The 19,814-nt window shown below is 45.3% G+C and overlaps 1 protein-coding gene across 3 annotated transcripts in view; it reads right to left on the bottom strand.

The window, feature by feature from the left end:
* The window catches only part of Slc7a14 (solute carrier family 7 (cationic amino acid transporter, y+ system), member 14), a 107,714-nt gene that overhangs the window by 43,936 nt on the left and 43,964 nt on the right, over positions 1 to 19,814 (bottom strand). For all 3 annotated transcript variants that reach the window (NM_172861.3, XM_006535472.4, XM_030252613.1), the window contains exon 2: positions 10,777 to 11,235. In NM_172861.3, the coding sequence (NP_766449.1) occupies positions 10,777 to 11,080 (304 nt within the window). In that variant the 5' untranslated portion in view covers positions 11,081 to 11,235. The remainder of the gene's footprint in view (positions 1 to 10,776; positions 11,236 to 19,814) is intronic.

The following is a 19,814-nucleotide window of genomic DNA, read 5'->3' on the forward strand; positions in this document are numbered from 1 at the left end:
TTTAACCCCAGGTGTGTGGTAAGAGGCAGCTTCCCAGCAGGTGATTATGATTTACTTTGTGCACTAGCAGGGGTGTGATTTTTTTGCCAGCTGCAGATAGTTTAATTTGGGGGACTCTGAAGAGGGTGTAAATGAGAGAGTCCCAAGAGGGCCTGTGGCAGCTGCCGCCCCTGCTACCAACCCCCCCCCCCCGCTGCTGGCTCATCAGATGGATTTGCTGCTGCTGGTTTGCTGGGTTGTTGGATGTTCTGACAACAAAGATCGGACTAAGGAACCCAAAGTCCTCAATTGGCAGTAAGTAGCTTATAGAGGTCTATGTCCCCTTTCCCTTTTAACCTTCTTTCTCTCCAACCTAGTGTTGGGGGGCTGGAAGGAAGTAGTATGGAATAAGGGTTAGAAGGGAGGTAGAGGTATAAAGAACCTAGTAAAATAGCTTAAAAAATATGCTAACACAAGGTTCCTTGTACTTGTAATCCCAGTAGTGGGGGATGGGGGACAGGATTCCTGGGACTCACAGTAAGTTCCAGTCCAGGTGGAGACCCTGTCTTTACACACACACACACACACACACACACACACACATATGCTTGAGGAATGCTACTGGAGGTTGTCCTTTGATCTCTATGTGTATACACAGATGTGCACTTGAAACCACACAAATACCTGTACACACATTCACAATATACAGATAAAATATGAAATTATAAGCTGGGTCATTTAAAATCAATATCTTAAGATATACGAATACAGTCAATATTTTCCAGTGAATGTACTCTAAAATAGAAAGAGTAAATAGGACCTAAGGACAGATTTTGCGTATGTGTACACATAAATGTAACATGCCCCTGGACCATCAGTCTTGGAGCCCAGCAGTGGGCAGCAATGCCTGCCAAACAGGAACAAAGACAGATCAAGTCAATAGTCCCAGGATGCAGCTGGGAAAGTCCTTAAATGTACTAACCTTGCTTTTTATGTTGTGTACTTCTGCTTCTTGCTAACTGAAGTGTGCCAACCTAGGATATGTTTTTTTGGGTTAAAAAGCCAAGAACCATTAGCCTCGGGGCTGTGTGATTTAGGTGAATTCTGTATGCAGCCGCTGGTCTCTGTAAAGGCTTTCTATTTCACTTTAATAGTCCGTGTGTCCTCTGAATGAGTACACACACACACACACACACACACACACACACATTTAAGTTATAAATTCATGTTTAGTTACTTTGCAGGGAACTTTTGGGTCAGATCTGTGGAAATGTGTGGCATATAGAGTAATACCAGCAATACAGGGTAGCGATTGCATTCTCCACACAGCACAGCCACACAGCATCAGTGATACATTGTAGACAGTCACATTCTCCATACAGCACAGTCAGCACTAGGTTATAGCATCAGTGATACATTGTAAACAGTCACATTCTCCATACAGCACAGTCAAGCCTATGACCAAGAGGAAGGCAGATGGAGGGCCAGTTGAGTTTCTTGCCGTTTTCTCTTTTCCATGGTAATGCCACCGTTAACTGTGGTATTTACTTTCATTAGTCACCAGAGACTGCTATCTCCATGCTGAAGGTGGCCTTTCATCACTCTCTGTGGCTTCCACGTGCCCATGTCCTGCTTGCTAGTGTGAATCCTGTCCTTCCTTCCCACCCACTGTCCTGCATCCATCCCTTCTTCTATGTTGCTTCCTTAATTCATCTCCACCCATGTGTAGCCATTTAAGAAAGCTCTGCCTGCTGCTCTTTTTTCTTTTCTTTTGATGTTCTCATTTCCTGCATCATGCAAATGGAATTTGCTGGAAGCTCTCTGATTCCCTTGGGTGGCTGTGACCCCTTAGCTCCCATCCCTGGGTAAAAGTGGTGGGCCAAGGTTTGAAGCTGATAGACTGGCCCCATCAAAGCCATTGAGTTGCTGTGGGCACCCAGTTAGACACAAGGTACAAAGTTCAGGCCACCTCGGTGAGGGCTGGGGCTTGCCATTCACTCTTAATCACTAGCTTTTCTGTCTCAGATGTTATCCCACAGTCATTTGGTAGTTCCATGCCTTGCTGATCTATGTGCTTGCCTAACAAGGTCTTGTACAAGGTCTACCTACAGACACATGCACAGGAAACCTGCCTCTTTAATTTATTCACTAGGGGTAGACTTGTGGCTTCAGATACGGAATCCTAGCTAGCTTGTTTGCATTAAGAAGGGTCCTCACTTCATCAGGTTTGAGTGATCATAACAAGAAATGTGAATATTATTGGCCATAGTTCTGTGTATGGGTTCCATTAAGCACTTTGCATGTATTGTATGTAGTCATTATCTTCAAAATGGCCATGTTAACGAAACCATTATTATAGTCACTTAAACATGATGAATCCAAGATTTAGATGGGTTCCTAGGAATTACTCTAGTCTATAAATTACTTTAGTTTGTAAGTTATTTGTGTGGATTAGGAAAGGAAGGAAAAGAATAAGAAAAAAAAAAGAATAAAGCAGTTTATAAATAGAGGTGATTAATCCAGGGTTCCTGCCATACCCAGCCTCCCCAAGGCTGAGGGATTAATGCCCTGGCACAGCTGTTAACTTCCCACCTGTTTGGGATGCTCTAGGTTAAGTACATTTGAAATCACATAAGGAGTAAGGCACAGAGCAGGGCTTGCAGAGATGTCTCAGGTGCGCAGACTAATTGTACTTGGCCTCCAGATGTCTCAGAATAGATGGGGCTGAGAGTCTGCATGTGGGGAAACAAGGGACTCTGTTCTTTAAGGCGTCATCCTTCTTCGGTTCTATTTCATTCTCACTCCCACTACAGGCAATCTAATGCAAGCTCTTCATTTTATAGAGGAAGGAACAGACTTCGAGGTGTGATAGGCTGTGCAGGGACCCTGAGGTGCCGAGGGGCACAACTGAGTGAGGTCTTGGGTGTCCTGACTTCCAGCCCAGGCTTGGTTGGATTTAGCAGTGTTCAGAGTTGCTTCACAGACGATCTCTTGCTTTTCTGCATAGATGGTAAACCCTTGCTCTGTCTCAGAGTTCTTTCCTAGCTATGTTCAGTGGCAGTTCTCATCATGCTGAGTGCAGAGTGAGGGGTCTGTCTGTCTTTCCCATTGCCACTGGACTGTCCACTCTACCGTGGTCTGTGGAAGGTGTAAAAGGAGCCCAAGTTTTCCTGAAGGAAACTGGTTTTCACCATCAGCGATTTGAGAAATGTACAAATTTCTACTGAGATACACATAGCTCCTCTGAACCAGTAACTGACAACCTTCCTTCAAGGCTGTCAATCAAACCTCTACAGGAGAGTGCCGTGAACTTCAAGTCCAACCAAGCCTTTCTTTTTGCTGCTGACAGGTGATAGAAGACACTGAGCTTAGAAGTTATTTTCATGACCCAGCGTAACAGAAGTTTTGACCCACAAAAGTGATCTTCTAATCAGTAGCTCAGGGAGAGCTGTGGGCTGCGTTCAGAGCTCAAGAACAGGGAGGCAGTCCTATAGAAGTCACCTATCATATCTGAGCCTCAACATTGTTATCTGTAAAATGAATATTATAACGTAAATTATTATTTGGTGGAGTTCTTGAAAATTATCTTCCACGTGTGCTCACATGTGTGTGGAGGTCAGAGGTCAATTTGTGGGAACTGACTCTGAACTCTCAGCGGGGATGGGACTCATGTCCTCAGGCTTGAGAGCAAGTGCCTTCACAAATAATCCATCTCAGCAGTGTGAAGTTTTGTTGTTGTTGGCAATGTTTTGTTTGTTTGTTTGTTTGTTTTTTATTGTGTTATCATCACACAGATGATGCCAGGCATATCATATTAAAAATCTGCAAGAGCTTAGTTACTATAATAACCATAAACTGAAGCCACTAATGCACCCAGTGGGAGGTTGCATTGCATCCGCTGCACAACATTTGTCCAATAGACATAACAGCAATAATAAAGGCTGACATTCAGCAAGGGTCTTACCTTGCTTTAGCCTTCAGAGACCCACACATGCTGGGCTGGCTGCTGTCCTTATTAAGATTCCAGCTATGTATTTGGAGAATACATAATTTGGAGAACTAGCCAGCCCTTGCTCTGAGGGTAAGGATGCATCTGCTCTTCCATTTCCTTACCGCTCTCTTAAAAGTATACTTTCCCCATCCGAGTGCGGTAAAGAGAAACAGAGAAGGGGGTCACCGAGCACCAGTCCTCCTGGTTCACCCCCAGTCCGTTTTTCCCTGGAGGGGCAAAATGGTTTGTTGTAGCAAAAAATGAAATTAGAACTCATTTAGAATTTGTATATGTTTATGAAGCCATGTGGCCTGTGGTTACTAGGAGACATGTCAGAACTCTGGGAAAGAATGGCTTCTGGAGCAGGGCAGCAAGGTTGGAAAGACAGACATTCAATTAGGGCTCACTATGCTCCCTCGTGTCCCCTCCCCCCACCACTACAGGTGCACCTGAGGACAGGTCGGAAGAGCTGAAACTCTTCAGGCTGAGAGGAGGCATACACTACACACCGTTATGTAGGTATGTCCAACCTTTGACATTGTATCACAATGCTGTCATGTACGAAGTTTATGCTTAAGAACTGTATCATTGAGTTACAAAAGAATTGCAAAACCAGCTCATGTTTATTGTCTTGTGCTGGAACACATTCATTATTACACTCAGCCACACATGGCTTGTGTGCTACAGGTCAGACATGGATGCCCGGGTCTATTGCTAAGCCATATGCTAACATGCTAAAAAGAATATACTCGGTACCCGTCTGTCTCTCTGTCTGTCTGTCTCTCTTGGCACATGAGTGTGCCATGGTGCTGTACGGATATCAGAGGACAACTCGTTGGAGTTGGTTCTCTCATTCTGCCATGTGGGTCCCAAGAATGAATCTCAGGTCATCAAGCTTAGTGGTGGCAGGTGTCTACCTACTGAGCCATCTTGATGGCCTGAGATTGGTTTTTAATTATCTTTTTTTTTAATGATCAGAGAACTGGCATGAAATAATCAATCCATTTCCAGTGAGAAGGTTTCTGGCTTCCATGGTCCAAAGGTGGCCTCCTGAAAAGACAGAACTTTGGGTCTTACAGTTTCCAGTCTCAGTTCTGGTTCTTACTAAAGAGCCTTGCCACTTGTAGGAGGAAGTTCTTTCTGACTGCGGCTCTGATCGGAGCCAGCCTCCCACAGTGGGTAGGTGAGAATGGAAGGATGCCGTGTCCACATGTGAGCATCCTGTGTATCCACATGGCTCTCACATGGGCTATGTGTGGTCCTCCATGCTGGATTTCTATCTGGATCCTCACTTTCTGCTATCAGAACTATGTTGCCAAATCCATAATTCTCATGCTATTTCAGAACACTCATCCATTACCTGCCTTCTCATGGGCAGATGGAGTGTGTCCTCCTCTTGCTCATGGTCCTTGACCCATCCAAACCCTCTCTATTCTAAGCTTCATTTTGGCTTTCACTGTCAGAGCTCAGAGCGCTGAGCTCCATAGTCTCTCATGTCTCACCTGGCACATCTGGTTTTTTTACCTTCATCGTGTCTCCACTGTGGGACTGAAATATGTATCTGCTTGTGTCATTGAACTTCTCCAGGCCAACAGAGTGACATCTAACCTCAACTTGGCATGTGTTAGGGATTGATCGCCTGAGCTGTCTCCCCAGTCCCACGAGTTCAGTTTTAATTATACTAAAAAGAAACTATACATAAACCCGGGGAAAACCGTGCCACAATGGATGCTTTTCCCCTCCTCGGGCTCATGTGTGTCTCTTGGGACTTTGAATGGCCAGAAGTTGTGGGCACAATCATTTGGCTTTGATTCATCTGCAGCCAAGTAAATTAGAGCAGCTACACAAGCCATCCTGCCTCCACCCACTCTCCACAGAGCTGTAGGTAAAAAACCAGGATGAAAAAAATGATGCTCTTTATCAAAACATACTATTAAAGGGGCTTTGCAGGCCTGGCAGGACACAGGGCCTGTGGAGTTATCAAAGAGCAGATAGGGCCATTGGACAAAAGTGAGAGGTTAGGCACAAGCTGTTTCCTCCGATAAATAGTCCACCACCTGGAACAGGCCAGAGGGCAGTGACCACGTCAGAGTGGAGCTGGGTAAAGGATCTGGGGAAGTCAGTGGACCTGTGGGTCATGTTCAGTTGGAGAGAAAGTAGCTTCAGAGTCCCGTTTTTGTTTCATGTTTCATGAAGGATTATGTAGAATGGGGAACAGAGCTACATGACCAAAAAAATTTCCCTAGAAGAGAGTCTGCCTGCTATATGAGAGACTCCTGTTAGCAAGCTTCCTCTCCATGTGGGTCCTAGCTGTGGCAGATAGCGCCTCCTTCTACATGGAAGTTTCCAAGTCTAGCTGTGTGTTAGATGCTCTTAGGGGATCCCAGGGCTCCCCACCCAGCCCCAGCTGAGTTGGAATTGCAGGACATATACTTTGGACATCAGTACTTTAAAATATAAATAGACAGAAATTAAAGAAGGAGCCACAAACTAGGAGAAAACATTTACAAAGCTACACATGTAAAGTCAGGTGTGAGGACTGCTTGCACTTTGAATCACAACACTTTGGGATGCAAAGGCAGGTAGCTCTATGAGTTCAAGGCCAGCCTAGTCTGCATCATGAGTTCCAGAACTGTCAAGGCTATATAGTAAGACTCTGTCTAAACAAAACCACACATGTAATGAAACATTTCTATCTAGAATATATAGAAAAAAATTGAGACAAGGTTTCATGTAGCCTGTGTTGTGTCCTTGAACCACCCAACCCCAAACTGTAAAATAACCATTTCCTTTTCTTTATACATTAGCTAGATTCTGGCATTTAGTTAAAAAATGAAAATAGAATAATAGAAATACTATATATTACAGCAGGTGCCTACAATAGAGCTTGACACAAAACAATTTATTTAGTGCTGTGTGCTGGGCATTGTATCGGTACTTGGTAGATATCTCTTTTAGATCTCACAGCAACAAAGAAGATATTTTTACTTCCACAATGGGGAAACTAAGACTCAGAGAAGTTACAGTGTTTGCCTTAAGTCTCCCAGCTAGTTAGCAGTTTAACCAGGTTCCACGTCCAAACTCAGTCTTACTGGTTACATACCACTTCAGATTTCACACATAGTGCCTCTTTGACGTCACCTCCTGCCTTTAACTGCACTTTGTTACTATTTTTAATCCAGTATTTCCCCGATTTCATTGAAATCTGCAGTGTCCACTGATCTTACCACTTTTCCGTTTTCACTTATCGTTACTAATTTTTGTTAGCATGCAAAACAGTGGGCGTGGCTGTGACATTTCTCCTAGACAGGTCATCTCGGTTCTCCTGCGCAAGCGCCCTTCATCTCATTGTTCTTTTCTCTCTGCTTGGGACAAGGTGAATTCGGTTGTGCCAACATCCTCTGTACTCCATACTTATCACCCAGCAGTACCTATTGCTGGAGATAAACATACAAGGTAGAGACTGGGCTTCCTGGTGCTGAGTAGGCTTTTAATTATAGCCAAGAGAGGAGGAGAGACAAATGTTAACAAGGGTGGGAATGGAAAGGAACTGGTCTATTGTGGTGTGGAGAAGGGAAAGGTTGGTTAAACTCTAAGTGACATGGGGATGGGGGGGGGGGGATGACCATCAGGGAGGGGACATTTGTGACCAAAGAGAAAGAGCAGATCCATGCCAACTTGGCTGGAGAGACCACTGTAAATATGATAATATCGGCACAAGCTATTTTGGTTTGGGCTCTGGCTGAGGCTCTGAAGGATCGTGGCTGGACCCAGCAGGGGGATGAGTCAGTCACTGAGCGAGGAGAGGTGCTATGGCTGGGACCATCTGGAGAGAGGGGGAGAGGCAGGCGTTTGTCTTCTGGAGCCTGGTGCAGTGGTGAGGACAAGCTGCTGGGTGGCAGTTATAGTGGAGCCGAGCCAGGAGTAGGCTGGGAATGCTTAACAACCAACTCCAAGGCAAACAACAACAGTGGAAACACAAGTCCCGCCTCAGGTCTACAATTTGGTGTCACTGTAAAGTTGGAAAGAGGTGTGGCCTCCCAGTGCGGCAAACACTGGTGCAAACTGCCTCCAACATAATACTGGCTGGGCGAACTCTGAGCTCTTTGAGTCAGCAATGGAGAAGTAGATGTTCTATAGTGTTGTGAGCACCGAGGCCGGGCTCAGTGCTCCCAGGATGCAATGGCTTCCAGTGAAGGATTATTTTGCATACAGCAATCACCTCAGCCTGGGGACTGTAGCCAACTAGAATGGGGTCTGGGAAAACTGTACAGTACTCATTAACTGGGAGGCACCTTAGGTGTCTGTCTGATGCCCCCATATCACCTGGGAAGAGTCTTAATGAGAGATTGTCTACATTGGGTTGGTTTGTGCGCGTGTCCATGGGAGATTGACTTTATTAAATTATTTGATGTGAAAAGACCCAGCCCACAGTGGCTGTACAGCATCTCCTTGAGAGAGGGTCCTGAATTATTGAAGACTAGAGAAGACCAACCCAGCTGAACACTACCAAGCAGGCAAGTGGTCATCAGTGCCTCAGCCTTTCCCTGTTCCTGCCTGTCTGTGGTCAGCTGTTTCACGCTTCTGTCACTGTGACTTAACCCACAGTGCTGGACTGTGAACTGAGATAAACTCACTTCTATCTTGAGTCACTTCTGGTTAAGGTATTCTACTACAGCATCATAAACTAGGATACCCCCCTAGCAAGATGCTGTCTCTTTGACCATCTCTAGTCAGGTCTATAATGATAACCCTTTTAGAACTATAAGTCTGTGATGAGTAATTTCTGTTAATAAAACTTGGGAAGAATTGCAATCACCTTTCTAGTTTCAATTAGTCAGATAATTTGTTCATGTGAAAAATTTATTTCAATTTAAAGGGACAGAAGTCCTTTAGTCTGCATAAACCAGTTTATTAGAGTTTTCATGCAGAAGAAAGGGTGATTCCAGGTCAGGGGAATATGAAGAGCTGATGGCAAGGATGGGTCCCAGTAGATCTTTTCTTACTAAATGAAAACAGTCAGATAAGAGCCAGTATACTTGTGAGTTTGTAGTTTACCTTGTTCCTTCATGGATGAAGAATAAATATTAATATTTAATAGGGAAGAATGGTACTTAGGGCTTTTCTTGTGATGCTGAGCACAAGTCACTAAACGCCTGTCCTATATTAGAACAATCCCTCTCTCTTCCCTCCCTTCCCCTCCTCTCTCTCTTTTCTTTTTTCTTCCCTCCCTCCCTCCCTCCCTCTCTCCCTCCCTCCCCCCTCCCTCCTTCCCTTCTTGTTTTCTGTTGACCTAACTCTGGCACTCTGGGAAGATACTGTGGCCCACAGCTCTAGAGAAAAAGAAGGAAAGGAAGGAAGGAAGGCAATGCCACAAATCATCAACATGTAGGTCTCGGCATCCTGCTTTTGAAAGGGTTGTTTGACCCTGGGTCTGGAGAGCAGTGGCTGCTGAGCTCCCTGTAGGTGATGGGTTCCCTGAGGCTGCTGAGGCAGGCAAGCTTTTATCTCTACAACATCACTCAATCTCTGTGCTTGGCTTCCTTTCCTTGTTTCCCATTGCCATCTTGAGGCTCATCAAATCCCAGTGATGTCAGAGCAGTTGACTTGCTGAACAGCCTTTACTACTATTCTACACTAGTTGTGTGTTCTGTTTCTCCCCATCTTCCAGGGAAAGGGAGAGTTCAAACTGAAACATAGTAACATAGGGGAATTTCCCCTAGTTATTTGATTGGCTGATAAAGACGACAGGAAGCTAATCACTGGGATATGGAGGTGGGATCTTCCAGGCAGAATAGGAAGAGACGGGTCAGACGAGACAGAGGCAGAGAGAGAGAAGATGGAAGGAGAAGGAGATGGAGATGAACCAGAACCACGTGGCTCGAAAGAGCCACAAGTAGCTAGGGATTTCACAGATGGGTGATAGAGCAGTGTAGGGTACGTTTGCCCAATCTAGGTGTGAGGCTTGTATTTATATCAATTGAGTTTTGTGTTCTTTGCACAGGCATTTTGGGGTAGGAGATTTATCCTTCTAAATCTGGCTGGTATATTGTAAGTCTTTAATGTTATCATTTCACGGGGCTAAGGGGATCTGATCTAGCAGTAGCTGGCTTTCTGCAGTCCAGCCACAGGGGTGGATAGCCTGGGAAGTGCTAGCGGTGGCTCCAGGCATTTCAACTGTTTGGTCAGCTTAGCAAGCAGAGATGAGAGAGCTAGCTTGGGAGCAGGGGTTTTTGACTGGAAAGGCTTGGCAGCAGGCTGGCAGAGGGAACCAGGGCAAGACAGCCGCTTGGGACTGGCTACGGGGGTGGGAGAGACCAGCAATGCTGGTGACTAGCCAGATTTAGCATTTTGTTTTTGTTTTTGTTTTTTTTAAACTACATGTTACAGAGTAACTAGAGCACAACAGAGAGTAAGAAGCTGAGAGATCAGAAGGGTGGGTAACTAGGTCAAAACCTAGTCTCCTATCTACCTAGTGCTGGAGATGAAAAAAGCAGACAAGCTATTTCACTTACCTCAGGTACAGCTCAATACTTACTATTCTAAAAAGGGCTGGGGAGATGGTGTAGAGGGAAGGGTGTCTGTCAATCATACTGTCAACATGGGTTCCCTAGAACCATGGTGACAGGACAGAATTGAATTGCACAAATTGTCCTCAGGTACAATAAATAAAAATATAAATAAATATAGATAAATAAATAACATAAAAATATAAATAAAATAGCAATAAATACTCTACAAGAGTGGGGCGAGCACTTAGGGCAGTGAATAACCTTGCTGTGAGACCCCCTTCCCTGGACACATACCTGATAATATAGATGCAACAGCAGCAATGATGAAGGACACGATGACCCCAGGCCCTGCCATCTCCTTGGCCACCAGGCCAGACACCACATACATGCCAGTGCCCACACAGCTGCCGACTCCAAGAGAGATGAGGTCTACAGTGGTGAGAACCTGGGCTAGCTTGGTACCATGCGCCGAGGTGGTCCCAGTTCCCTCCAGCATGGACTCCACTGGTTTGGTGCGCAGGATCCGAGAGTGCATTGCATACCAGGCGGCTCCCCACTGTACCCGCCTCGGGTCCAGTGAGGCCAGAAAGCCACTCATCTTTAACAGTAGGGTTGCAGTGAAGGTTTGCTGATAGATAGAAAGGCCTATGGGAGCCTTAGTGGATGATCCTGGAACTCATGGAGCAATTAGTGCTTGTCCTTTCATGAAAGGCCCAGTGGAAGACACAGCAGCCTGGTCTTGGGCACAAACGTCTGCAAGAGAAACACAAGAAAGAAGATAAGAACTGTGGGAACAAACCGTGACTTGGAGACACATTTGGCATGCCACCACGAACAGGAAAGAGACTGTCCTTTGTGTCTACAACATGTGTTCTCCCTTCCCAGTTCCCTTCCAGTCCTATATGACCGCCGGAAGCTTGCCCTGTGTCTTACAGTCATCTCAGAGCCGGGCTTATTCTAGCACTGAGTGTAAGCTGTCTGCTCTCTCCATGCTCTATTCAGTCTTAAAGTTCAAGAGCAGGTAAAAAGGCCTTCTATGGAAGAGAGGGTTTTCTTTGGCTTTTGGTTCCAGAGGGGAGAATCCATCATGGTGGGGAGGTTTGGCATCGGGCAAAGAAAGCATGGCAGCAGGAAACTGGTTGATTATGCTTTCAGCCACAGACAGGAAGCTGATGGAATCACCTGACAGGAAGCAGGGCGAGGTTATAACATCTCAGAGCCTATTGATGTACTCCCTCCAACAAGGCTCCGCCTCCTACAAGTTCCATGATCTTCCCACATAGCACCACTAGCTGGGAATCAAATGCTCAAATACATGAGCCTCTCTATGAGGGACATTTCTCATTCAATCCACCAGACCTATGGAGGACAGGTGGATGAATCTACTTCATTAGGGCTGCCAGGAGCTAGGCTCTGCCTCTACAAGTCCAGTAGCAAAGTCATCTGCTTAATGTAGGTCAGAGCAGGCATATAAGGAGCTGAGGACAATAACTGGGTCAAAGGAAGCAGTCAGCTGCCTCAACTCCTACCCACTTCTTGCTTGGGGCGGGCAAGATTTGATCTGTGATGCCAGGCTTTTAAAAAACAATAGAATGTAAAATTAGATCTAAGCTTCTTAAGAGGGGCCATGAGCATGCCACACATGGGGCTGCTTTAAATTTGGCTTTCAAATAAAACAGAAAATGTTTTGTGTGCTTTGGAGGGTTATATGGTAAAGACTTCTACTGACATTTGGGGCGGGGGAATGGCTAACAGTGGAAATACCCAGGATGGTGTCACACATCTCTGGAAGAGGTTCCCACACATGTTGCTCATGGCTTCACCACGCTCCCATGCAGCCCCTTTCTAGGAGCTGGCAGTTGAGAATGAGCATAACTTCATCGAGTGTTCACTCAATATGTTAGCTGTTTTGGCCATCTTGACACAAATTGGGCCATCTGGAAAGAGGCCACTTTAATTGAGAAAATGCCCCCATTAGAGTAGCTTGTGGCTGGAGAGATGACTCAGCAGTTAAGAGCACTGACTGCTCTTCCAGAGGTCCCGAGTTCAATTCCCAGCAACCACATGGTGGCTCACAGCCATCTGTAATGGGATCTGATGCCCTCTTCTGGTGTGTCTGAGGACAGTGATAATGTACTCATATAAATAAAATAAATAAATAATATTAAAATAAAAATTGTAAATACAATTTATACTTAAAAGATTAGCTTATAATAGGCGGGTCTGTGGGCATTTTCTTCATTGATGTTTGATATAGATATGTAGGAGAGCCCCGCCCACTGTGCATTTCTTGAGGCCACTTTCTTGAATTCAGAACTTTATAAGATTCTGGAAAGAAACTTTGAAGTCTGTGAAACATTGATTCAGAGCACTGCACTGGTGAGCCTAGTCTATTTACACAAAGTTCCTGCTGACGTAACCCACAAGTGTTACTCGTTTTCAATCAGGGTGTTGCTAGGTAGTGTGGCTGGTGTTGAGGTTGGCAGTTCCCCTGCAACCTTGTCCTGAGTGCTGTGACCGCAGCTGTGTCATGACACCCAGCCTGCTAACATTATTAATTAATACTACTTAGCACTTAATGTTGTGCTTATCTCTTCCTGAAGGCTTTGCAGGCATCGGCTAATTAGGAGTCAGGTGAAATGTGCTAGCTTAGTTCACAGGACTGGGGTGACATCCCTTCCGGTTTAATTTACTCCTGGAGTCTGGTGTCTGTATTGTGCTCCTTCTCTGTCAGGTCCAAGTTCTGGACACAAGCCAGCATTCCTCAGGAACTTGTGAAGCCAGTTCACCTCAACCAAAGAAGCCATTTCCTGCTGACTGGCAGGAGGGACCAATGCCTGTCTGTGGTGCCTACTAGTGTTATCAAAGCTCATGCTGGCCTCCAGGATTCCCTCAGTCACACGAGCACACGTTATACATCTCAGAGCCCATGCTGGCATCTGTGGTCTTCTCATCCTGCTCCCTACTCTGACCATCTTAGGCTCATGGGCTCTACCCTGCCCCCAGCTACTCATTTCTCCTTATAACTCCCCTATTTCAGCTGTGTTCTCTTCTCTGTTCACTATTCCTGCTCTTCTTTTTTGACTTTCTCTTTCTCTGCTCTCCTCCTACCCCCATAGCCATGTCTAGTCTGCTGACCATGCTCGGTTTACAACTTTCTCTCTGTGTTCTGGACCCTCCCAGATGCCTCTTGTTGGACTCTCCATCATACAACAAAAACCTTCCTCTTAATGAAACTTTTGAGTATTCATGTGGTCAGTTTATACACTACTTCCATATCCTCTTGCAGGGCCAGGGCCTGGTACCTGACATAACCTGATGAAAATGCACGGGAACCAGTCTGGTGAAAGACCTGCAGTATGGGATTGTCTGTAAAGGCAGTGTGGGGCCACTGGATGACCTCATTCAGTGAGCACCGTGAGATCGTGGCTTCTCTACCCGTCCACTGCAGCAGCTATGAAAAGTTTAGCAAGGAGGGAAGGCCATTAATAAGAGACCCAGAGGTGGAACAAGTCCCTCTTTGTTTCACAGGCATAGCCGAGGCAGTGACTTATCCTGCTGTAACCTAACACCACAGAGCAGCAGCCCGGGGTCAGGTGACTGAGAGGTGACCTCATGCTTTGAGCAGGCCTGAACTTTAACTAGCCAGGATTACCCTCATTTGCACAACTCTGATTTATATGGCCCTTACTTGCATGGCAGAGATTGCACAGTGGAAATGACATGTGTGGTGGCTGTCACTATGCTTCCAGAACTGTAGTCCCCCAATTCAGACTGTTTTCCTTCCAATAGTGTGAAGTACACGCCAAGCAATTGCAAACAAGGAAACTTTCCCTAATTACAAAAGTACTCCTCCCACGCCCCCTTTCCCCAGGCTGTAGGGAGTACTATAATACTGCTCTGCTTGCTTCTGCCTTGAAGTGAATAAACTCTTCTTTCTCAACCTTCCTACTGCTGTGACCCTTTAATACAGTTCCTCATGTTGTGGTGACCCCCCCCCCCCATCATAAAATTATTTTTGCTGCTGCTTCATAACTGGAATTTTTGCTACGGTTATGAGCAGTAATAGAAAGAGCTGTGTTTTCTGATGGCCTTCAATGACATCTGTGAAAGGGTTGACCCTGAAAAGGTCGAGACCCATAGGTTGAGAAACTCTGTCGATGCTGCTCTAGAAAGGGACTTTCTAAGCCGTGCCAATGCTGTCACCGTTACCTTGGTGGCTGTCCAGTCAGCATACTACATTTCATTGGAGAATTATCAGTCCTTTTGTTAGTAGTGGGCTGGACAGAAGTGTAAAGGCTATGGTGTATAAAGTGTGTGAAGGACTTTACACAGTGTAGAGTGAGTGGGATACAGCTGCTACAGCGAGATACTGGTAGGCAAAGTACAATCGTCTTGTCAGCCCTGTATCAGACACCATCAAAAGAACATTAGACAAACAGACCTGGCTCATCAGGGAGGCAACAGCCTCTATTTGCATGCCATACTCTTGGTTACAAGAAATTGTAACGAAAATGTGGATAATTAACTAGAACAAAGGTGGCAAGAATTTCTTCCTGGCTTAATTCCCTTCAGGCAATTGCTCTGAGCTCATGCTTGCTTGTTACAAACAGGGGTTTAGGGATATTTCCTTTCTTGGTAGGAGAGAACAAAATGTACAAAAGGAAGCGAGCTTTTAGGTGACTATTGAATATCCATATTCATTAAGCACAGATTATGCTAATCAGAGAGAGTTGTTGTTGTTGTTTTTTTTTTGAAGCTTCCCTGCTGTGGTCCTTCCAAGATGAGCAATAAAGGCATGTTGTGCTTTCTCTAGCGCTTGAATTACTGTTCTCAAAATACTTCACAGCTATAACTAAGGCGTGCCGCGCCTGGGGAGGAGTCATTCTGGTTTTCCTCCTGTGTTTGCCTGTTTGTGGCTCCAAGTTAGATGATGGGAAAAGCAGGTTTGTTTCAGGACAAAAACGATTATGGATTCGAAGTTTACTTGATAAAGAGGTTATAGGTAAGTTTAGTGGCTAAGAGAAAGAAGATGTAAACTAACAAAACAGTCAACAGCCAAAACCCAATTCTCCCAAATGGGAGGGTTTATGTAAATCCTTTCATGACAGTCGTTGGGGGCACATCTGGGTAACAGGGAATCACTGGTGACAGAGGCTACCCCTTCAAGTGGCTTGCCTAGTATAGCTATTACAGACAGAGAACTTCCAGTAATTTCCTCAAGCCACATGGTATTACAGTTGGGATGGAAAGCTGCCTGGTTTGGTAAGCACTGCTTAGTGCCTACAGATCTAAAGACCCCTTCTGAGGCCCCTTGCACCTCTGTATCTCGGGGTCTAGGGCTAACCTTCCAGCCTCACTCTCCAAGGGGCTGAGGTTCTGGCTCCTGACAAATGGTGCAGCCTAAGGCTTCACATTTCAGCTTTGCCCTCCAGCTCTGACATCTCTAGAACAGGACAATGTTGGTACCTAGTTCTCAGCTGGGATGAGGAGCAGAAGAAAGGCACGATGCCTTTGGTGATGATGCATATTGTCAACTGTCAACTGCCGTGGCTCCTGATGCTCCCTTTGTCGCCTCTCAGACCTCACTCCCGTGCCCTCCCCAGGGTGCTCTCTGAGAGCCCTTGGCCTGCCTTCCAGGCCTCACTCAGTATGTTTTCTGTAGAAGCTTCCCAGGATGCACACCATGCTATTTACTCAAGGGACTCAAGTAGCCTTGTGCAGTCACGCCTGCAGAAACCAGCTTTCTCACCCCTTAACGTTTGTTTCTTCATCATGGCAAGAGATTAAGGTGGAGAGTGAGGTCACAGGATGGCCACAAAATGGCTGTCACATCTGAAGACTCCACTTCCCCAGGACTCACCCGATAGTAGGAAAAAACTGACCCCCATAAGTTCTGACCTCCACACATGTGCCGTGACACATGCACCCCACCCCCACACTACATGTGATTTAAAATTACCATATGGAAGAAGTCATTGGCAGATAGGAAGACTGGAGAGTCTTCCCCATCAAGATCCACATACAATAGGTAAAGTCCAGGTAAACAGCGACCTATGAGGGCCCAACCCACAGGACCGGGTGCTATGGGGTGTCTAGCTTATTGGTTCTGTTCCACTTCCTCTCTTGGAAGGAAATTCTTTCATAATAATCAATCAGTCTTTGTTTTTGGTGTAACTCACACATCTCTGCCCGATCTTTTGTTTCAGTACATAAAAACCCCAGAAGTCCCAGTAGGTACCCACCTGGCTCTGATGCCCACTAAAAATGGAGAAACATCTCCATTTGTCTTCCCATGGCCTTGGCTCTTACCACCCAACATGCAAACACTTCGGTGGGTGCTTAGGACATGGCAGATCCCCCTGCATTATCATGCTGACCCTGAAATCATGGTCCCTTCTAGCCTTGGTACCTGCGGCACATGGCTCCGTCAGCCACCTTGGTAGTAGGTTCTATTCTGAGAGCTTTGCTTTGTTTGCTTATCTTTCCCTGACACTCCCACCATCTGTGGTTCTTGGATTTTATCCCAGCTGTAGAGAGACTTGCCTCTTGGTTGCTATGATTGCATTGGGTGGCCAGATAAAGAGTTGCTGTATCAGACTCTTATGGTCTGCTTAGTCCCACCAAGGCTGCCCTAGTACAGCAGGCTTAAGTTCTACTGTCTTCTATTGTTGACAGTATTTCATTCTGTAGCTGTAAAGACAAGGGCTAATCTGTTTCTTGAAAATACCTTCAAATTTTAGAAGGCAAATGACATCTTTTGGACCTTTCCCTTGACTACACATCCTTAACATATTCTGTGACCAAAAGTACATCCTCATATATCATAACTTTTGTTTTACAGAGTCGTATCTCTTTTTAAATTTTATCTCTGCCTTCCTTCTTTCCTCCCTCCCTCCCTCCTTCTCTTCCTTCCTTCCTATAATGTATGAGTGCTCTGCTGCATGTACACCTGCACGCCAGAAGAGGGCATTCCCCTCTTCATCAAATCCCCTTGTAAGTGGTCATGAGTCAATATGTGGGTGCTGGGATTTGAACTCAGGAGCTCTGGAAAAGCACCCAGTGTTCTTACTGTTGAGCCATCTCAGCAGCCCCATAAGTTACAACTTTAAGACAGTTATGTTCATATTGGGCACACCAAAGCTTATTATGGTGGATGTTTTTTTTTTTTTTTTTTGGTCTACAAGAGAATGGTAAGGAGAATTTTGTTGTTGTTATCTGTTTTGTTTTTTTTTGAGACAGGGTCTCACTATGTAGCCTTTGGCTGGCTTGGAACTCACGTAGACTAGGCTGGCCTCAAGCTAACAGAGATCTCCCTGACTCCTCTGCTTCCCACGCACTGGTATTGAAGTTGTATGCCAGCATTGCTAGACTATAGGAGAGATAGTTTTGATTACTCTGGCTGTGTGTGTGTGTGTTTGTGTGTGTTTGCCTATGGATGCATGCACATGTGCACTCATAAGTATGAATATGAACAAGTCCCTCCTAAATTATGCTATGTTGGTGCCTGACAGGGTCATCTGAATGTACAATTGGCTTCAGTGCTGGGGTTCCTGATTTTCTATCAATATTCCTAATATACCTTTGCTAGGTGCTTAATTCATCAAACTTACATGAAAAGTTTTTCTGATCATCTACCATATTATTTAACAATGTACACATCATATTGTTCACAGAATCTCAGAAACAACTGACTTTGTTTTTCTTGGAATCCCTTTAAAGGGAATTGAATGTATAATAAGAGTTCTTGCTGTGGCAGCTCTGTGGCAGAGCTGGTACCATTTCAGCCTCCTGTTCAGTCCTTTTAGTTTCTTTCTCAGTTTCTAAAAGTTACCGATTGATTAATCAAAGTCTGCAGTGATGACAAGCAGCTCCAGATTTGAATAGATTGCACACTGCCTCTCGTCTCCTGCTGGGAATCTATTCAGAACTGTGAGTTTTGAACAAATCTAGACTCTAAGTCTGCGCCCTAAAGTCATGTTATACCAAGAGTCAGACTGAAGGAAATATCTGCACCTGACATGTCCTGTTTCGTGGAAATGAGATATGCCTCTTCTGGCCTCCTCTGGCATTTTCAATGACACTCTAGCTAAAAATGTCATGTGACCAAGCTCTAAGTTGGTGGGTGAGATGGATTCTCTGAGAGAGTCACAGTGTTCTTCTGAAGGAGGATGTGACAGATGTAGCTTTGACTATACACGGGGCACAGTAATGGATTTTTCTTTGTTTTATTTATTAACTTACTTTTACAATTAGGTCTCAGGTAGCACAGGTTGGCTTCAAAGTCACCATATAAACTGAGGATAGCCTACTGTCTTCACTCCCAAGCCCTGGCATTATAGGTGCAGTGTATGTCACCACATCTGTATTTTTCTTTCAAATTCCTGCCCTTCTACCCCCACAAACTACATCCCAGGAGTTAACAGAAACCTGTCTGTAGAGGACCTCCAAGCTCAAAGAGAGCGGGCTGTGCTCACTCCTGAGCATCAACAAGGAATTCCATAAATATGTAAACACTGACTTCCTTCAATGGCTAGCTTTAACTAAAAGCCTATAGACACCCAGCAGAACAAAACAAAACTCAGCTAACCTACCTCTGCTCGAAGTAACTAATTCTCAAAGGGTGAGGGTGGGGCTGGGCGTTGGGTACTTCTGAGGACAGCTAATCTTTGTGTCGTGGGACAATATTTCTACTTATGGGTTTCCCATTCTGCCCTGTTCATCAGTACTCTAGGGAGGAAGATGTTATCTTAATGTTTCAGGAGAAACCCTGGCATCTTTTAGGAGAAGCGAGAAGCTTGGTTAGAGATCTGGCCTTTTGGCAGTGAGGGGCTGCAGTCTCCTTAGAAGCCTGACAGTCTGATACCACTCTCCCTCTCCACCCCTGCCTTCCCTCCTGCCCCAGGGTTCAGACCTCTGCTGGGTCACACATCCCTGCCACAGCCTGAGCCTGATGTCACCTTCCCCTCCCAGTGATACCAGCTCCAGGGGCTTAGAGCGCTTACACATCATGTGTTTAGTCACTGTACAGATGGTAGCTGGAATCCAGAAATGAGCAATTTCTCCCATTTCCCTGGAAGACCCTTTTTAGAAAAGACAAACCACACAGGAAGTCACTTGATCTTACATTCTAGTGTAATGAATTTAGGAATTTATATTAGAATAGTGTTGCAGAAGTGTTTAGCGGAGTCCTATTATGTACTTAAAAATGGTTATGATGCACATCAATTACCATAAGATGTAGAGTACCAGAGATTTACACAAAGGGCTCCAGGGCCACAGGCTCTGTTTGTCCTCTGGACCCTCTCATTGGCCTGACAGCTGGAAAGCAG

This window comes from Mus musculus, chromosome 3 (genome assembly GCF_000001635.26).
Source record: "Mus musculus strain C57BL/6J chromosome 3, GRCm38.p6 C57BL/6J".
Lineage (NCBI taxonomy): Eukaryota > Metazoa > Chordata > Mammalia > Rodentia > Muridae > Mus > Mus musculus.